This window comes from Pseudorasbora parva, chromosome 18, assembly GCF_024679245.1.
Source record: "Pseudorasbora parva isolate DD20220531a chromosome 18, ASM2467924v1, whole genome shotgun sequence".
NCBI lineage: Eukaryota > Metazoa > Chordata > Actinopteri > Cypriniformes > Gobionidae > Pseudorasbora > Pseudorasbora parva.
The window spans coordinates 17016138-17036113 of NC_090189.1; the positions used below are offsets into that span (position 1 = coordinate 17016138).

At 37.0% G+C, this 19976-nt stretch overlaps 1 protein-coding gene across 5 annotated transcripts in view; it reads left to right on the forward strand.

Moving 5' to 3' along the window:
• rxraa (retinoid X receptor, alpha a) overlaps positions 1-19976 on the forward strand; it is a 244571-nt gene that overhangs the window by 38848 nt on the left and 185747 nt on the right. For 3 of the 5 annotated variants that reach the window (XM_067424623.1, XM_067424626.1, XM_067424625.1), the window contains one exon: positions 15168-15297. In XM_067424623.1, coding sequence (XP_067280724.1) covers positions 15267-15297 — 31 coding nt within the window. In that variant the 5' untranslated portion in view covers positions 15168-15266. Of the gene's footprint in view, positions 1-7957; positions 8238-15167; positions 15298-19976 lie in introns of all 5 variants that reach the window. The other 2 variants (XM_067424622.1, XM_067424628.1) reach the window with 1 other exon arrangement.

Sequence of the window (19976 nt, forward strand, 5' to 3'; positions counted from 1 at the left end):
AAAATGTAAACATTTGAATGATAGTGCATGCAAATATTGTATTGTTTTACAACTTTCTGGAACACCTGTAATATATCTCAATTAAGTTTTTGTATTATTATTGTAAAGTATGCATCTTTTGAAGGCAATACAAGAGTGCACTGCGACAAGCACTATAAAAAAAATCCAAGATGGTGGATGAGGCCTAAAGAGTTATTCATTTTATTATATATATGGACCCACTTTATATGAGCTGGCCTATACTACTATGTACTAACATTGTAATAATAATTTAATACAAAGGACTTATTGTGTACATACATGTTTTTACATTATACTTACATTTGAAAAAATACCTGCGTGTAATTACGTCTGTAATGAATTTCTGTAGTTACATTTGTAATTACACAGTTGGCACTTCCCTTACAGCTAACCCTACCCTTAAACTGACCTATATCACCACACCTGTCCCTAACTCTACCCATACCCCACCTCAATATCAGCAAAGGTGCTTTGCAATACAATTGGAACACAGTAAGTACATTGTACTTATTTTTTGATGTAAGTACATAGTAATTAAGGCCACCTAATATAAAGTTGGTTATATATATAAAGTATATATATATATATATATATATATATATATATATATATATATATATATATATATATATATATATATATATATATATATATATATATATATATATATATATATATATATATATATATATATATATATAATGGTACACGTATTCGTACCGAACTGTTTTGGTAGGCTACAATCAGGGATGGAAATTAACTTTTTTGTCCACCGGCCACTGTGGCTGTGGATTTCAAAATCTAACAGCCACTCAATGTTTTTACCAGCCACTTTCTTGTTTTTAACCGACAATGTGTAACCTGGATGTGGCATTTGGATGATTCGTGGTCTTTTATGGCTTCCAGTTTTAGGTTTTTAGTACTAACAATGAAACTACTAGTTTTGGCATCTCCTGAAGCGTGTTGACGACATACCGAGCAGAACATTGTCAGTAGGGATGCACCAAAATAAAAATTATTGGCTGAAACCGAAGCACTAAAAGAAATTATGCCAATTATCCATTGCATTTATGGCTAATGCTATGACTGTGTAACTTTACTAAAAATCAAGGCATTGCAATTGCATTAATTAATATTAAAGTTTCAAATAATAAATCAATTACAAATTATGCAAATATTTATTTAGCACATTGCAACATCAAACTGTATAAAATAAAATTCAAAGTAAAATGTTTAACTTGACCTCACTCATGTGTACATTAAATAATAATGCACAGGTCTACTGGCCTGCAGAAAGGTACAGTAATGTAATAAAGTAATCAAATGTAAAATAACTGCATATTTAACTGTTTAAATGAAAGATTATTCCTTATTAAACTTACAAAAGCTATTCAATCAAGAGCAGTGAGTGATGTCCTTATCGTTTATTTGACATTAAACAGACAGCAGTAAAAGCTACTGCCCCTTTAAGACCTAATAGAAGGATATGCGTCATCTTTCACGACTGTATAAAGTTCACTTAAGGCATATTCAGACTATGTCTGCTAGAATACTCATCAAGATGAACATGTTGGCATACTTTTTGTGTGAGTTTGTCCGTTTAAGCACAAGACTTGAAAGAGAACTCAATATTTGCGCGCTGTGAGACGGGTGCGCGCTTCCGGATGACAGTGACGGATCTTCTCTCAGCGCGAGCGTGAGTTATTATTCGCGTCTTCTGGCACTACATCCGGGTAATGACGGCGAAAACGACTGGTCATATTCGGACATACGGCCGCACTCGCATGCACTGAACACAGTTTATAAAGAGGGGAAACAGTATGCTATTTTTATTTACCCGCCACGGTGGCCGGTAGGTGAAGCGAGTTTACCCGCCACAACTCAAAATCACCCGCATTTGGCTGGTGGCGGGTGCTAATTTCCATCCCTGGCTACAATGCTTTTGTTTTGTAGCAAACGGTTCCGAATGCAATCTTTAACAGTTAACATTCGGCTTGTTTTAAGCGTGGAACATACTTTAATCCCACACAAACATATTATGTATTCAGTCCATTTTACTACGAAATTCAAACGATAAATCCCATTTTGACGTAGACTGGGTAAACCCAGCCTGATCTGCCGACGATTTCATTACGCCCTGCAACTCAGTCTGGAAACCTGTACATTAATTTCTACTGCTCCTGTTACACTTTTGCAGGAACCAATCAAAGCCTGGCTTATACACCTGTGTGCTATAGGCAGGTTTAACACGATGGATAGGGAAGAATGGATCGATGTCTGTTGAACACCTCTTGTGGTCTGATTGGTTGTAGGACTATCTAATTGTGTACAGAGTCATTTGAATAATGCTCGTTGATCACGCCTCTTGTGCAGTAGAAAATGCATTGCAGACTCCCCAGACCAATGTCAATCTTAAATTAAGCTTGGTCTGGTGATCCCCAGACAAGTTTTGACTTGTCATCAGTCAAAACTTCAGTTCAGTTCAAGCAGTTCAAGCGGTGGCGCGGGAGTTAACGCGATCATCTCTTCCTAAAGAATAAACAAGAATTAATATCTCTTAAGGTATGTTGAGGATACATTACAACTTACTGAAATGTATCATATGTCATGTAACCGCTCAATCTGTTTCAATTGTGGAAAGACAACAAAACAGCTTTTAAACAATGTCACGTAGCATCACATTCATTTCAAATCATTCACAGCTGTTAGTTTACTAGAGAAACAAACTCTTTTGCTAAATATATGCACTATATTAGCCAATATTTATTATATTTAACGGAACCTGCTATTGATGTCTTGTTTATTTATTGTATGTTTAAATAAATCTGTGATGAAAATAACAGCCATTGTGTATAAATTATTAGCCTATATTTCAACAATGAATTGGGAGGGGGGGGGGGGGGGGAATGAAAATTAGATTTAGCCTAAAAAGTGAGTGTTGATTATTATATCTAACAATAAATATCAACCGAATTTAGGCTACTAGTTTAGGCGCTTTACCTTTAATATTATAATGTGTAAGTAAGGGCTCCCTATATAGTTTACAGCATTATCTTTGTAGAAACAATATATATATATATATATATATATATATATATATATATATATATATATATATATATATATATATATATTAATAATTTTAAAAAAATCTCCTAAATTATTTTTTAAAATGTTCTACCCTGACGGCTTTATCTGTATGTTCTTGATTATTAGATTTTTCTCTCACATCACCCATATTCAAATTAAGTGTGATTCGACTTTCCCCTGAACTATGTGTTTGTTATTTGTATGAGTTACTGCCGATATATATTCCAAATCAGTCACATATGATGTTCCATAACAGTTAACTTGCTATAGAAGGCAGCTGTCCATGTAGGCAGTATGCAGCGAGGCAGTTGCATGATGAATGGTCTACTCAAGGTGCGTTACTACGCACTGCAGCCTTTAAGTGCTAGTTTGTAAATTCAACTCACCGCTACCCAAATCACTCATACTGTGAATTTGATAAGTTGGAGTGGGGCTGAAGAGGTGCCTGGGTGGGTTTTCACTGTCATTAGACGTCCGTCCTTGGGTGTGAGACATCTGTCACTCTGAGAGGAGTTACTGAGCCAATGGGGGACAGGTTTGAAGTATCATTGCAGAGCAAGGTAAAGCGCAATCAGTTTCAAGCAAAATGATTTTCAGTGGAGTGGATATACCATTGATCCAATCGCCAAGCTATAACAGGTAAATATATATATAACAGGGAATTTTACTATCACAATATATATATATATATATATATATATATATATATATATATATATATATATATATATATATATATATATATATATATATATATATATATATATATATATATATATATATTGTGATAGTAAAATTCCCTGTTATATATATATATATTTACCTGTTAACCTGTTATATATCACAATATATATATATATATATATATATATATATATATATATATATATATATATATATATATATATATATATATATATATATATATATTCTGATAGTTCATTATTTTCCATAATGTAATGATAAAAATTAAACTTTCATTTATTTTAGATTCATTGCACACCAACTGAAATATTTCAGGTCTTTTATTGTTTTAATACTGAGGATTTTGGCATACAGCTCATTAACCTAATCATCTGAATCAACTAATTAACTCTAAACACCTGCAAAAGATTCCTGAGGCTTTTAAAAACTCCCAGCCTGGTTCATTACTCAAAACCGCAATCATGGGTAAGACTGCCGACCCGACCCTGTCCAGAAGGCCATCATTGACACCCTCAAGCGAGAGGGTAAGACACAGAAAGACATTTCTGAATGAATAGGCTGTTCCCAGAGTGCTGTATCAAGGCACCTCAGTGGGAAGTCTGTGAGAAGGAAAAAGTGTGGCAAAAAATGCTGCACAATGAGAAGAGGTGACCGGACCCTGAGGAAGATTGTGGTGAAGGACTGATTCCAGACCTTGGGGGACCTGCGGAAGCAGTGGACTGAGTCTGGAGTAGAAACATCCAGAGCCACCGTACACAGGCGTGTGTAGGAAATGGGCTACAGGTGCCGCATTCCCCAGGTCAAGCCACTTTGGGCGACAGAGAAGCAGCACTGGACTGTTGCTCAGTGGTCCAAAGTACTTTTTTTGGATGAAAGCAAATTTTGCGTGTCATTCGGAAATCAAGGTGCCAGAGTCTGGAGGAAGACTGGGGAGACGGAAATGCCAAAATGCCTGAAGTCCAGTGTCAAGTACCCACAGTCAGTGATGGTCTGGGGTGCCATGTCAGCTGCTGGTGTTGGTCCACTGTGTTTTATCAAGGGCAGGGTCAATGCAGCTAGCTATCAGGAGATTATGGAGCACTTCATGCTTCCATCTGCTGAATAGCTTTATGTAGATGAAGATTTCGTTTTTCAGCATGACCTGGTACCTGTTTACAGTGCCAAAACCACTGGTAAATGGTTTACTGACCATGGTATTACTGTGCTCAATTGGCCTGCCAACTCTCCTGACCTGAACCCCATAGAGAATCTGTGGGATATTGTGAAGAGAAAGTTGAGAGACACAAGACCCAACACTCTGAATGAGCTTAAGGCTGCTATCGAAGCATCCTGGGCCTCCATAACACCTCAGCAGTGCCACAGGCTGATCGCCTCCATGCCACGCCGCATTGAAGCAGTCATTTCTGCAAAAGGATTCCCGACCAAGTTTTGAGTGTATAACTGAACATAATTATTTGAAGGTTGACTTTTTTTGTATTAAAAACACTTTTCTTTTATTGGTCAGATGAAATATGCTAATTTTTTGAGATTTTTGGGGGAATTTTGAGCTGTATGCCAAAGTCATCAGTATTAAAACAATAAAAGACCTGAAATATTTCTGTTGGTGTGCAATGAATCTAAAATATATGAAAGTTTAATTTTTATAATTACATTATGGAAAATAATGAACTTTATCACAATATGCTAATTTTTTGAGAAGGACCTGTATAATATAAAACATATCATTAGCATATCATAAACTGACCATTCTAAGAGGAGTCTCAAGAGAAGCCAAGTAATCCTGGTATATTTTTCTGTTGATATGAAAAATCGGGTACATTTAGCAATATAGTAGTGGATGAATTATGTATTCTTTCTCCACTGACTTGTCTATGATGTTCAAAGCATTTCTAAGGATTCTGATTTTTAGAAGACAGCTGTTTGACTCTGAGATGGTGATCGGGAACATGGTTTGTGTAATAACATTATTAGCTGTTTGATTTAAAGGGTTAGTTCACCCAAAAATGAAAATTCTCTCATTAATTACTTACCCTATCGTTCGACACCTGTAAGACCTCCGTTTCCTTCGGAACACAAATGAAGATATTTTTGTTGAAATCCGATTGCTCAGACAGGCCTTCATTGACACCGATGTTTAGAAAATTTATTCCAAAGCATTAATTAATAAATTTTCACCTTTACTAATACATTATTAAAATCAAACAACTGCAACAAATGTATTGCTCATTGTAAGCTAATGCTAGTTAACTAAAGCATCCTATTGTAAAGTGTTAATAAAATATTTATGGCCAGTAAATTTTCAGCCAGCATAGATTTTGGTCCATTTGACCCACACTGTGAATCCCACTCTCTGTGTATGTTTCTAATCAAAAAAATATGACACAATATACCAATTTTCAAAAGTGATTTGTACAAGGCAATGACTAGTAACAAATGAGCTCCACCTGTGATTGGGAGGTACAGTAAATGTGGAAATTCTTCTGTGGACGTTTTCGCTTTGAGTTTGCAGTCGCTGGTGTGATTAAAGTGAAAAATGAAAATGATAATGGCTCAGACTGGTTCAGCTGTCCCATAGATTTGCTGTGAAATTGAAAACAGAACAGATGAGCGAATTGCTAATCAATTACAAGAAATGATGTGTGAAAGAATGTGTTTGCACAGTCTTCTCACAGACACTCGTCCACTTTCAATTTCCACCTTATATTCTCCATTTGCTCTTCACCTCTTTTCTTATATGTGGGAGGAGAGTGAGGGAACTGGGGCCTTGTGGAAAATATGAATCCTATTTTACTGAGATGCCTTACAGTAAAGTGGATTTCAGTCCCACAGCCAGGGCGCCTTTGATCTGTTCTGTCCATTCGTCTCATTGGCTTTTCTGCCAGCGGAGCTGAGAGGGGCTAAACTAGCCATGCTTCAGTGACAGGGTGCTCTCAGCAGGGACTAAAGTGTCCTCATGCTCCACATACACACGTTCTTTCATTCACATGCCAGATACTCAGTAAATGAGAAAAACATACAGTGCACCTATTTGTTTGGCAGGGACTATCATTCGGCTTCATGGGCACAAACTGAGCTGAAGGTGGATGATAATGCTTTGGTTTATTTAGCTCTGTTCCAAAACCTAGTGAGATACCTCCATTGGCAGCATTTGATGAAAAACACGGTTAGGCAAAATTCAAAGTCAGCACGTATCCGTGGAGAGACTGGAGAACGTTGCCTTGTGCTATAAAAAAAAAAATTATAAAAAAAATTCAGTCCAAGATAAATCGGCAGATAGATTATAAGTCATTAGATCACTGCTTTCTGCACACAAAGCAACATCTCTGTTTAAGTATTCTTTTTGAGATTCTGAACAGCACACGCATGAATGTAGGATCATTTTATAATATTTTTAATATATAATTATTTAGAGCTCTCAGAAAATAAATCATGTCATAGTTTTAGTATTTGCATCTATTTTATTTTCTAAATTAATGTATTCATTATTGTTAAGAATGAACATTAATCTGTTTATTGTGAAAACAGATATGTTTTAATAATTTAAAGTGTATGAAAACGGTTTAAATATTGCTAGCTGTGGAACAAGTGATATTCAACCAGTTAAAATATATTGGGACTGAAACAAATTAGATTTAATTGTGATTCCTATAATTATTCTCAGAAATGTTATATATTGTTTTACTTGTTTAATTTATGTATAACTCAAATATTCATCACATTTATTAGTTCCCCCCCCCCCCCCCAAACAAAATGTAATTGTTTACTCACTCAAATTGTTCCAAACCTGTATGAATTTCTATCTTCTCCTGAACATGAAATATGATGCTTGAGAATGTCATTAACCAACCAAGTGATGGTCCCCATTGAGTTCCATGGTATGGAAACCGATACTATGAAATCAATAGGGCAGCTGTTTGTTGGCCTAAACCTTGTTTGAGTATTTTAATAATTATATTGCATATTTATAATTGTATATTAATAAGTAACATAAGTATAAGTTATAATATTTTGTCATTTTTGTTGTAAGTTTTTATGTAATATAATAATATGATTCAATATCTGTAAGAGTCTGTGTGTTGTGGTAGTAGCAATCAATCTGAGATTTTAAGCAGAGTATTCCGTCTCATTCATCACCCACCAGGTGCTGTTTTCAGAAAAACAGACTGTTCCTCATGGTCAGGCCTGGATTGCTGTCATCTTCGCGAAGGCCACTGGGTCCAAACACGTGCACCGGATGACAAGTGTTCCACCTCTGCATAAGGACAGCCAGCCCTCATTCCATTTGGAACACGAGCTCAGGGCTGACTTAATTGAGGTGGTCAGTGTTAGGACCGAAGTCAACACACACTCGCATTTATGATGGTCCATGTAATGAGCTGACTAATGGAAGACCAGCTGGCTAGATTCTTCATAAAATAGAGGTAAATAATTCAGCTTTAAAGAGAGAGTGTTTCTCAAATAATTTAAAAGGCTGTGGCTCAGCAGACTTCCAGTAGTCTATACAGTAGCAGCATAAAAGTAGGTTTCTCATTCTATGAGGACAATTTTGGGTTGTTGCCTCCAACCTGCATTGCAATAAAGTAAAAATGGACATATTATAATAAAACACACATACACCCTTTGGGTTTAAGATTTTTCATATATATTGGGTTTAAGATTTTTCGTTTCATCACCAGTGTTGTCCTATTCCAGAAAATGATCCAGCTGCTAAATCCAGAGTGTGTAAAATTCAATCCTCATATTCTCATCCATCAAGCTGGGCTCCATTCATTCTCATGTGCCCCATGGTGAAATCTACTTAACAGCCTCCTTTGGTTTGGGCATCTTGACTGATTGAGATTCCAACTCCGATTGCATTACATTCAATCTGTGTTGAAACTCAAGCAAAGAATGTCTACATTTGCTGGTCTGAGCCATCCCTCTGCAGGCTTTAGAAAGCTGCTTGCAGTGTCGATGCTGATTGTTTTGAGTGAAAACAGATGTGGTTTCTTCACTTCTCCCTCTCTTTTTCTCTCTGACGAGGCAGCCTTCGATCACAAGGCCAACGATATTGTCTTTCTCAAACATCCGGTTCTCCAGGAGGCCACGTTTGACCAGGCCTCCTTCTCTGTCACTTTTGTTGTAGAAAACAAAAAATATATTTTTTTGTCTTTCTCCTGGCCGATACAGCAAGAGCTTTAAAGCAACGAGGTCGACATGTCTGTTCTGTAGCAGAAACTAAACGCGAAACACCAAAGCAAATCTGCACACCCACGCACAACGCCACATTGCTGGCATGTTATTCACATCTGATTATCTTCAGTTTGATCTGTTCAAACATGCTTGATGGATCTCCAAACACGAATGTGCACAAAACTTTACTTTGAACAGTGACCACCGTGTTCAGGCTTTGACAATCAGTCACACTTTCCCATTTTGATGGATGAAAAATCCTAAAGCATTGTTATAAAACAAGCTTTACTGGACATTTATTTCCCCTCAACAGTGTCAAAGGCTCTCGATGCCTATACAGCAGAGAAGAAGCAAACAGCATTACTTGTAGAGAAATCAGTGATGCAAATTATTATTTTTTCGTTATGTGATTTGTTTATCCAGGCTCATATCCTGGGTCAGTGCACATGTGCCAGGGGTCTCAGATGGGCCCCTAACAGACCAAGAGTTTTAATTAAAGTTGGACAATTTCACAGTCTCCCACTTCACACCTCTGCTGTGACAGACAGGACACCTTTCGGGTGTACTTTTCTGTTCTTTTTTTGTTAGTATGTTTACATCATGCATTTTATAAGTTCAGTTTCAGTCAAACTAAAACAGAAATTTGGTTTGACCTTGGAAATTGTATATTTTATTTACAATATTGTTCGGGATTTATACGTTTAGAGTCTGGACGATTTTTTAAGGCTTTTGAAAGAAGTCTCTTATACTTAGCAAAGCTGCATTTATTCCTGGGAGGGTAAAGATGATTTTTCAGCATCATCACTCCAGTCTTCAGTGTCCGACGATCCTACAATTTTTTTTCTAATATACTGATTGGGTGCTCCAGAAATCAGTTTAATCAATCTTATAAACAGTTGTGCTGCTATATATTACACTGTATGGGTCAAAATTATCGATTTTTCTTTTTATGCCAAAAATCATTAAGACATTAAAGGATTGATGAATTGAGAAATCAACTTTCCCTGGAGCATTTCATATATATAAAAGTTAATTGGGATATAAGAATATCCTGTTCGTTTCGGAGCTGAAAACTTCCTTGTTATTCAAAGAAAAGCTGTTATTGACATCAGGCCGAGAAAACGAGAGCTCTCAACTATATACTAATCAATGATGTAATAGAACGGGGAAACACTGCCTCAAAAGATAAATATGTATGCCTGCTTCTGTAGCCCCACCCACCGACTCGTGGAACTAAACGGATTGCGCTAGCAATAAACATGCCAAAAATAGCAAGATATTGCGCTGTGCCTCGTTTGCTTCATTTCACTGCGGAATTGTTTGTAAATAAAACTCAGGTCAACACTGGATTTTCAGACATATAGAGATTAAAACACAATAATGTGCCTTCTATATTGGATCCGACAGGAATGGTGTAAAACATGTTTTTTTAATGTGATAGTATTGCATTGTTATAGATCGTTTTGATTATGTGTATGTGTCTAACAGAACATACCTTAGCACGCTGTCACAGAATCCTTTATTCGGGGGTTCATTGCGATTCGGGATCAGACTCTGACGTATAGGCTCTAAAATTCCACTGCATGCCAAGTACAAAAAATAATATCCCAATCAATCGTGTGTGGGTGAGAAATAAATCATTGTGTTTTTTTGATAAATACGTTTTGGGAGCCCTGTCAGAGAATTATTCCGGTTGCCCCTTTCTAAACAACCCCTCCTGCATGTGAACTGACAGGAGAGCTGAAGACTATATAAATCTATAAATCTTATCCAATCCTAGCCGTAGGCGTTTACTTCCAAGTCTTCAGTGTGGCAAGCCTATCAAAACCGAGTGTTCAGGAGAGAGCCTCAAAACCAGTGTAAAAATTAGCCTATTACTTATTCATTATGATGTTTTTGAATGTAAAAAACACACAAAGGTCATTAGTTGACCTCAGACAACAGTATAAAAAAATAAAGATCTTGTTCCATAAAGATATTTTGTAAATGTCCTGCCGTAAATATATATAAAAATTATTATTATTATTATTATTATTATTATTATTATTATTATTATTATTATTATTATTATTATTTCTAGATTTTCAAATAGTTGTATCTTGGACTAATATTGTCTTATCCTAACAAACCATACATCAATTGCTTATTTATTCAGATTTCAGTTGATCTAAAACAATTGACCCTTATAACTGGTTTTGTGAGTTTTTGTAACTTTGCATTTTTTTTAAATTAATTTAATGCATCCTTTCTCAAAGTATTAATTTCTTTAGAAAAAAAAAAATTAAGCAGGATGTTTTTTTTTTGTTTGTTTTTTTGTCATGTAAATGCTTTGGTCTAACTAAAATTGTTTTAGGATGTCAGGCTTACAGATCTAGACGATGCAATTGTAGACATTTCTGACTGTACAGATCAATCAGGCGTGTATACACATCAATCAGACTGCAGTTGGTCAGAACACCCTAGCAACATTTCCTTTAGAAAATATAAAAATAGTTCTTGCTTTAGCTTGTTTTTCATTTGCTTTCTGTGCAGCAGCACTCTGAGAGTCTTTTGTCAATTTCAACCCTTTTAAAATTCCGAAGACGAAAAATAATGTAATTTCAGGGGGCATTGCGAGCTATTGCAAATAACAGTCAACAAAGATACTTGGGTTGTTTTCCCCTTTTCCATTACTTTTGGGTACATACTGTAAATGCAGGAGCATCCACTCTTAAATTAAATTAAAATTAATATTATGTGGGTCGTTCATAAAAGGTCAAATCAGCAAACGATGTCAACAAACCACTCAAGATACTGAAATGTCTCTAATGGACCTCTTTGACTGAATTAAGACCAGAACGTAACATTTTAGCAAAGACAAAAATGCAGTAATGCTAAAGTAAAGAAGAAGTTTGAAACCATGCAGTATATAAAGCAACATGATTGTATTTATGATTGTGGTTATCATGTTATGCAGATGAAACTGATGGATACTGTACCTACACAGCCTTCAGGTGACACGTGAACACCTCTTATGGTTATTTGATATTTAAGAAAAACACATTTGGACCTTCTGAACTGTTCATCCAAACACAGGCCTCTATATACACTAAACTAATAATAAATTGTAAATGTGTTCAACATTCTGCAACAAATATTTTTTTCGGATTATCTAGACTATTTCAAGTCGTAAAGTGAGCAGGATATATTAAAATTTAACACATGGATTCAGCAGGTACATCATGACACTAAGCTGGGTTGTTGGTCTTTGAGTCCTCTCCAGCGGCCCAAAAATTTCCGATGCAAATCTGTGGTGAAAAATGAAACTGCAGTGTGCCCTAATTGAGAGGCATTTTTTTCAGGTTACCTTACGTAAACCTCGCTCCAAACCAAGACGATATCAGTCCACTTCAGCTATGTTGATATTTTGATGTTATGTATATATCACCATTTAAAATGACAACTGCTGACCAATGTTCTATACATTATATAGCAAAAACACAATAAAAATATGACAACTATCAAATTATAATTTTGCATAAGTACTAGATGTGTTTGGGAATTTAACATGTGACATATTAAAACGTTAGTTCACCAAAAAATGAAAATTCTGTCAATAATGACTTACCCTAATGTCGTTCGACACCCGTAAGACCTCCGTTCATCTTCTGAACACAAATGAAGATATTTTTGTTGAAATCTGATGGCTCAGAAAAGGCCTTCATTGACCTCAGTGTCATTTTCTCTCTCAAGACCCATAATAGGCACTAAAGACGTCGTTACAAAGCCCATCTCACTACAGTGGCGCTACAAGAGAAGCGACGAGAATAGTTTTTGCGCATAAAAAGCGAAATAACGCTTGTATAGTGATGGACCGATTTCAAAACAAAGATTCAAATTATTCGGTTATGAATCAGCTTATCGATTCAGGATTAGGCTCACCGATATCACGTGATTTCAACAGTTTGGCAGTTTGACACGCGATCCGAATTATGAATCAATACGCTGATTCGTAACGCTAGTTCATTGTGCTGAATAAGATTCAATGATCTGAGTCCGTAAAATGATCCAAACTCCCACTACTACTATGCATCGCTCAACATGCTTCATTTACTCCATTGCTCTGATTTGTTGTATAGGCCTATCCAATTGAGTACGGAGGCATTTTCTTTCCTGGTTCTGTTGAAACGCACCCCAATAATCACAGCCCAACGGAGAAGTATCAGACTCCTATTCTGACTAGAATCTGAGTATGACGACCTCAGGCTAGGTCACCTCTAAAGCTAGAAGAATACTACATTCACAGTCGAATGCACAGCCATGCAAAGTCTACTTCTTTGGACTCATACATGTACATATGCATCACGTACACATACAATCTTTCGCCACAAGTTACAACCAATGTAAATACAGGCAAAAAATGTAATGTGCATGTTCAGCTTGTTACAGAAATCTGGGTTCAGTATGCGCGTACTCCTGTGACGAAATTCGCGCCATTTTGTCCTTGGAATCACTTCAGAGGAAATGTATACATTAAGGCAATTCTAAGACTGCAGTCTATGCATTGGCCGTGTGTAAAGTCTCTCATTATTAGAGCACCACCCTCATGCTGAGTAACACAAAGGACATTAGAATTCTGCCAAAAGTGTGTCTGCATGTATTTAGCAATTAGAATATAAAGCTTACAAAATGTTTATCATAAACTAGCGCTAAGACCCAGAATCTGCCCAACGTATATTTACGGTAAGGAGCCGCTACTGCCTTCCAGTTAGTGGACACACAGGAAGTGAATTATGAATAAGCAGGATTTTCTCTCAAAATCAATATGAAATTGCTCAAAAAATCTGGACCTGAAGATAAGCCACAAAGTCACTGTTGCACAATAACGAATTAGAATGGTAAACCAGAAACGCAGTTGCCAAAATGAGTGCTGAGTCATGTGATAACTAACACAAAACCAAATTCTCTCCTCCATTTTCTTCTGCTGCGTGATGATGATAGATGGTTGAATATGTCTTTTTCTCTCTCTAACTTCTGGTTATTAAAGTGGTCCGTTTGCCCTCTTCATTGGTGAGTGTGGTCACACGGCCGGTGACTGAAGGGTTCTTGTGTAAAGAGCAGTGCCTGGACCGGGGTCAGGCCGGCTGTGAGCATCCCTGCTCTGCCATTCCTCCCACTTGCCTTATTACGTTGTCAAGACAAGACGATTTAGTTAATTGCCTCATTTGGAGGTTGAAATATTATGCAGCAAATGTACTCTCTTATGGATATTTTGAGTGCTTTTCTGGATTCATGGTTGGTTTGGAATTGATTTTTTTCTTTTGCATTGGCCAACTTGATTTTTGGTCCTTCATGCGCGTCTATTTAGCTATTAGTTCTTCAAATGTTAAGTAAATCTGTTTCTTTTCCTCTCTGTCTTTATATATGCTGTGTTTAAATGCATTATTTTATTTAGAATACTTCTGTTTAGAGTATTAATGTCCTGTTGTTCTCCCAAAATGGTTCACCCAAAAAGTTAATATTGTTCAATATGAAAACAAAAAAATCCTTAAAAGTGGCCTTAACATATGATTCATATTATAAATTCTGTCCTATGAAGCCTTATAATAGCTTTGTTTGAGGAATAGACCAAAATTTTAGTAGTTATTCATAGAAAATATAGTTTATATATTACTAGTACTAGTATACTGGAGCTTCTCAGACCTAATTCCCATTTATGTTGTTTAAATGGCTAATCTATATTTACTCCTATAGACTTCACATCATTGTAGTTCATTATATATATATTTTTGTTTTCTTAGTAATTAAAAATGCTGCTTGAATGGCAAGAGCATGTCGGATTTAATCAGATTTCCTGCTCTTGAAATCTTAGGTTGCGAGGTGTAGACGTGCAGCACCAGTGCATTGCTGTAAAACAAACAGAGAAACAAACCTTACTGGAATTCAATTGTACACAGAGGTGCCACTTGGCATGAGAAAGTCTTGTTTTGGAAATCCATCCTGCAGTGCTCACTCTCGATAGCTTTCCAATGGAAGAAAGCCAGGATTTCCTAATTCAGAGAGAATGGAGAGTTCTTAACAGATTGATCGGCAGCAGGGGACAGTCTATTCTTTAAATGACCGCTCGGAGGGGGGGAGAAAGGTACTTCATGGATGTGAGTTTCTAAGAGGAGCCTCAAAGAAACCTTTTTTTGTCCTAGGTACATGTCAGGAGGAGAGCTCTCTAAAGAGATCACTGCAGGCTGGCGTAGCTCCCTTCATCTCTCAGACATACCATCTATCAGCTGTAGCTGTTCCTCATGGATCCCTTCTGCCTTGATATACACATGGGTAAGTCTTAAATGCTGTGATATGTTAGATTGGTTTTCAATGGGTTTTTTATTGCACTTAATTATCCTGCCTAGAGCATTCAGGGCATAAAGGAATATTCCCAGTCCAGGAGTTAAGCAGAGTTGATAGCATTTTGTGGCACGATGTTGATTACCGAACAAGAATTTCTACTAAGCCAAAATTAACAATGGAAATGAATGGGCCCTTAAATGTTATAATACTAAATATTTTTAAAAATATAATGTTAACTAGCCTGGATGCCAGCCAAACTTAGCTCTGTCCTTAACAGGTCGGGAAATTCGGTCTGGACTTGATCCGTTGTGGAGTAACTATGTTCGAACCAGAGCTGTTCGGACCAATCAAATTTTCAGGGCGGGCTTTATATGATGATGGACTGATGATCAACAGTAATTTAATCCACGTCACCAAAGAGCGCTTGAGTTGAACTCGTATACTAAATGGAGAACTTGTTCGTATATGCATTCACCTTTACTATTTCTCAAAAAAATTATGATCGTGTTGGTAAAATCGTTTAAAGATCGTTTATGCTTATCTTCCTGTTCTACTTCTTCCAGCGTGCGTGCAGTTGAGTTCTATTGACAACTGTGCGTTGCTCAACATGTCACTTACTCCACTTACACATTACTCCTTGGTTGTAGGTCTATACTCCATTGCTCTGATTGGTTGTAGGTCTATCCTATTGAGGTCTTTCCTGGTTTGGTGAAAACACGGCCAATAATCACAGCCCAATAGAGCAGTATCAGACTCATATTCTGACTAGTGCAATTTAGATTGACATTTTTTTTGCTAACTTGCTAACCTTTTATAGGTAAAGTTTTATATCTATTATTACTATGGCAACATACCTACTGTAAAAATTATTTAAACAGCTTTACATTTCAGGTTTTAACAGAATAATAATGTTTGTTTATTATTATAAGCTTCACATTTTTGCTTTTAAACGATCCAATTGTTGGCGCCATTCTCTTTTCTTGTGTACTGTAGTGTACTGTAACCTCGGAAAAAAGAAAAAAATATGAAGGAAATGAGGTAGTTGTGCCAACTTTATGCTTTCGTTAGACCATAACTTGTATTTAACCCAGAATATTCATCCAATGGTAGGATTTTACTTGAAGAAAATGAGAATTAATAAAAAATATTGGTTAATGCTGCAGTCATATTGCATAACTCCATTACAATTATAACATCTGCATTTAATTATATAATTAAGCACTTTGTTGCACTCTAAATGTGCGAATGTTTGTGATAATTGCAGCTGGATTAAAGTGCTTCTTGGAAATGTTCTAAACCATTTGATAAATGGTACAGTACTTGAGCATTCATGCATGAAGCTATGTCATAAGCAATGATGTATTTTCCAGCAAGTGATTGTTGGCATTTTAAAGTTGGTTTGTGCCACTGGACGGTGACTGAGCTGGTTTTTACTTGGACTTTGTAAAGGTCATTCTTCTGGTATACTAAATCTTTCTGTGCAGGTTTCACTCCCGGTAGGAACCGTAAATGCACTATCTTGGACTCGGCTGAATAGCAAATATAAGTTGGCGAACCGCTGTTGCTCTTTTGAGCAATAAATATATGCTCTTATTCATTTATGTGCCCTGAAATGAGCTGTTTTTTTCTAATATAGCTGTGTTTTGTGTGTAGCCACCTAACTAACCACAGGTTTAACATTTCAAGGGTGGACAGGCTGATCCTCACTGGGTTTTTTTTTTGTAAATGCTGGACCGCAGGCAGAGATGTTTGGCTCGACTACCAAACTACAGCCACGGATTTTATCCATCAGGACAAAAAGGAAAGAGAAAATAGAGAGCAGGGAAAATGCTGAATTCAATCTCAACGCATAAATATGAGTCTGACAGAGGTTTGGCAGGCTGAGGAGCTCTCATACCACTGGGAAGAGCCGGAGTGTTTGTTAAGAGAGGCTGTTGAGTATTGATTTTGCAACAGGGCTGGCACAGGGCTTTGGAATGTAGGCCACTGCTGTTGCAAAAGCCAGAGAGTGTTTTCTGTGAGGCATTAGTAGCTTCACGCTCCACCCTGAGCTGCTGTATGTCAGATGGACACGACGTTCAGACCTTTTAGAGTCTTTAGAGGGGATGATATGAATCCATTGATTTTAATGGGGATAGTGCCTTGCAATAACAGAGGTAAAATCGTGAGGCTTTGATAGTTTTCGGAAATCGAATTAGCTGGTTTCCTGCTTAAATTTAAACTTATCTTTTCAAAATTTCCCAAAATACATAATAAACAATCTAGCTCCACTAACCGAAGGCACCCTTAGACAGAGGAAGACTTCCTTACCTATCTCTAAAGAGTACATATCAGTATTTTAAGGGTGTATTGTTAGTGTAATAAAGGGATAGTTCACCCAAAATTTAAAATTACCCTAATGGTTTACTTACCCTTAAGCCATCCTAGGTGTATATGACATTCTTCTTTCAGATGAATACAATCTGAGTTTTTGTCCTGGCTCTTCCAAGCTTTATAACAGCAGTGAGTGACAGCCCAAAATTTGAAGCCCCAAAAAGTGTATTCATCCATTAAACACACAATGGGCCTCAGGATCTTGTCACGGTATCACCTGTGTTCGTTGTCTTTAACATACGCCTGCCCAAACCATCACCCCACCACCACTGTGGGCCACTTGATCCATAACGGTGACAACAGCAAACCGCTCACCCACACAATACCATACACGCTGTCTGCCATCTGCCATGTTCAGTGAAAACCAGGAGAACACCTCTCCAAAGTGCCAGACGGCATCAAATTTGTGCATTTGCCCACTCAAGTTGGTAACGACGACAAACTGCAGTCAGGTCGAGACCTAGATGAGGACGACAAGCATGTAGATGAGCTTCCCTGAGACGGTTTCTGATGTTTTGTGCTGAAATTCTTTGGTTATGCAAACCAATTGTTTCAGCAGCAGCCGATTGGCTGGTCTCAGATGATATTGGATGTGAATATGCTGGATGTGGAGGTCCTGGACTGGTGTGGTTACATGTGGTCTGTGGTTTTGAGTAGGGATGCACTAATCCGATACTCAATATCGGTATCGACTCCAATCCGCCATTATTTGCCGGATCGAGTATTGGTTAGACAGGGCCACAGGGCGATCCAAATTCGATACTGTGCGTATAATATTCTGTGTTATTGTTAAGCCCCAGTGCCCCACAAAAGGCACATAAACATAAAGCATCATCAACGATTCGTGCACTATATTAAATGTAATAACATCCTTTTATTGAGAGGCTGTTTTTTGCGTTCTAAATATTTTTTTTTAAACATGGGGGGATTTGTTGAGGGGGCTACAGTTTACGACGAGATGCAGACTGTCAGACTGCTGAAGCAGATAGATTTGAGTTGTCTTGCAATCTCTCAGGTGCTGGAAAAAACCACTAGTCCCTCACTGAATAATTGACCAGACATACATGTTGTGGGTGCAGTGATCCAATAGGGGAAACAATTATTTGTGGCCTATAGATATACATGTCAATTTATGCCAAAGCCCAGATGAAGAGTGTGGGTGTGTGTGGGTTTTTGCTGTACTTTGGGGACAAAATCTGAAATCCAAAGGAAAATCTGATTTTTATATTATATATGTATATATAATACAGAAAAAAGCTAATTGTCTTACCAAGTTTGGAATGATTACGATTTTGTTTTTGGAAGGATGAAGTCTCTTATGCTCACCAAGGCTGCATTCATTTATTAAAAAATATGGTAAAACAGTAATAATGTGCAATATTATTAAAAATACAAAAAATACACTTTTCTATTTTAATAGATGTTATAATGTATTTTTTTCCCTATGATTGAAAATCAGCCGTTACTCTTCTTCAGTGTCACAATCTTAACTGGCACAGTCTACATACACTCTAAATGAGGGAATGTATATATCCATTCATATAATTAGCTGATCTTTTCATCATCCTCATTGGCTGTCTCATGCCATGTGCTGAAGACTTAGCAGGCTATAATTTCACAAAGATTTGTTGATTGCAGTCTAGACCGGGCTTGACTTCAACGTGCTTTGTCAGCTCATTTTCCTGTTTAGCAGCTCTCTGAATCTCTCCATCTGCCTCATAGCCACACAAATCCTGCTGTCTCATAAGTGACACAGTCATCTGCCAAAAGAATCAGATTGGCAACTAAACAAAACCCCAGATGAAGGCGTGTGGAAGCTTTGGCACACCCTTGGACCTTTTCATGGTTTAGAAAGAACGTTTGACTCTCTGCCAGTGCTTGTAGAAAAGATTGTTGCTCTGTTTGGAATCAAAAGCTTATGATATTTGTCATAAATACAGAGCAGATTTTGTCCCCATGTTTATGCCATCGGGTGTAATCTATGCCCTTTTTTGAAAGGAGTCATTTAGGGGTTCACTAGCCCAATCCAACATTAACCGGTTGATTTGTCTGCAGCACATTGGAGCGATGTTTTTAATGGCTCATTAATGTGTCTCTAAAACTTTGAGAGTGTGGCTGACTATGCACTTCTATTCTATACGCTCAGAGATTGCATGTCTTGTAATTCATGCTGCAAAAGGGGCTCAAACAAATTATCACTACATCCTCTACCCTTGATCTCTCTGCCCCATGTGTCCTTTTTCTGTGTACTTCTCTTCCACTCTCACCATCCTTCCTCATATGTCTCGGGACGA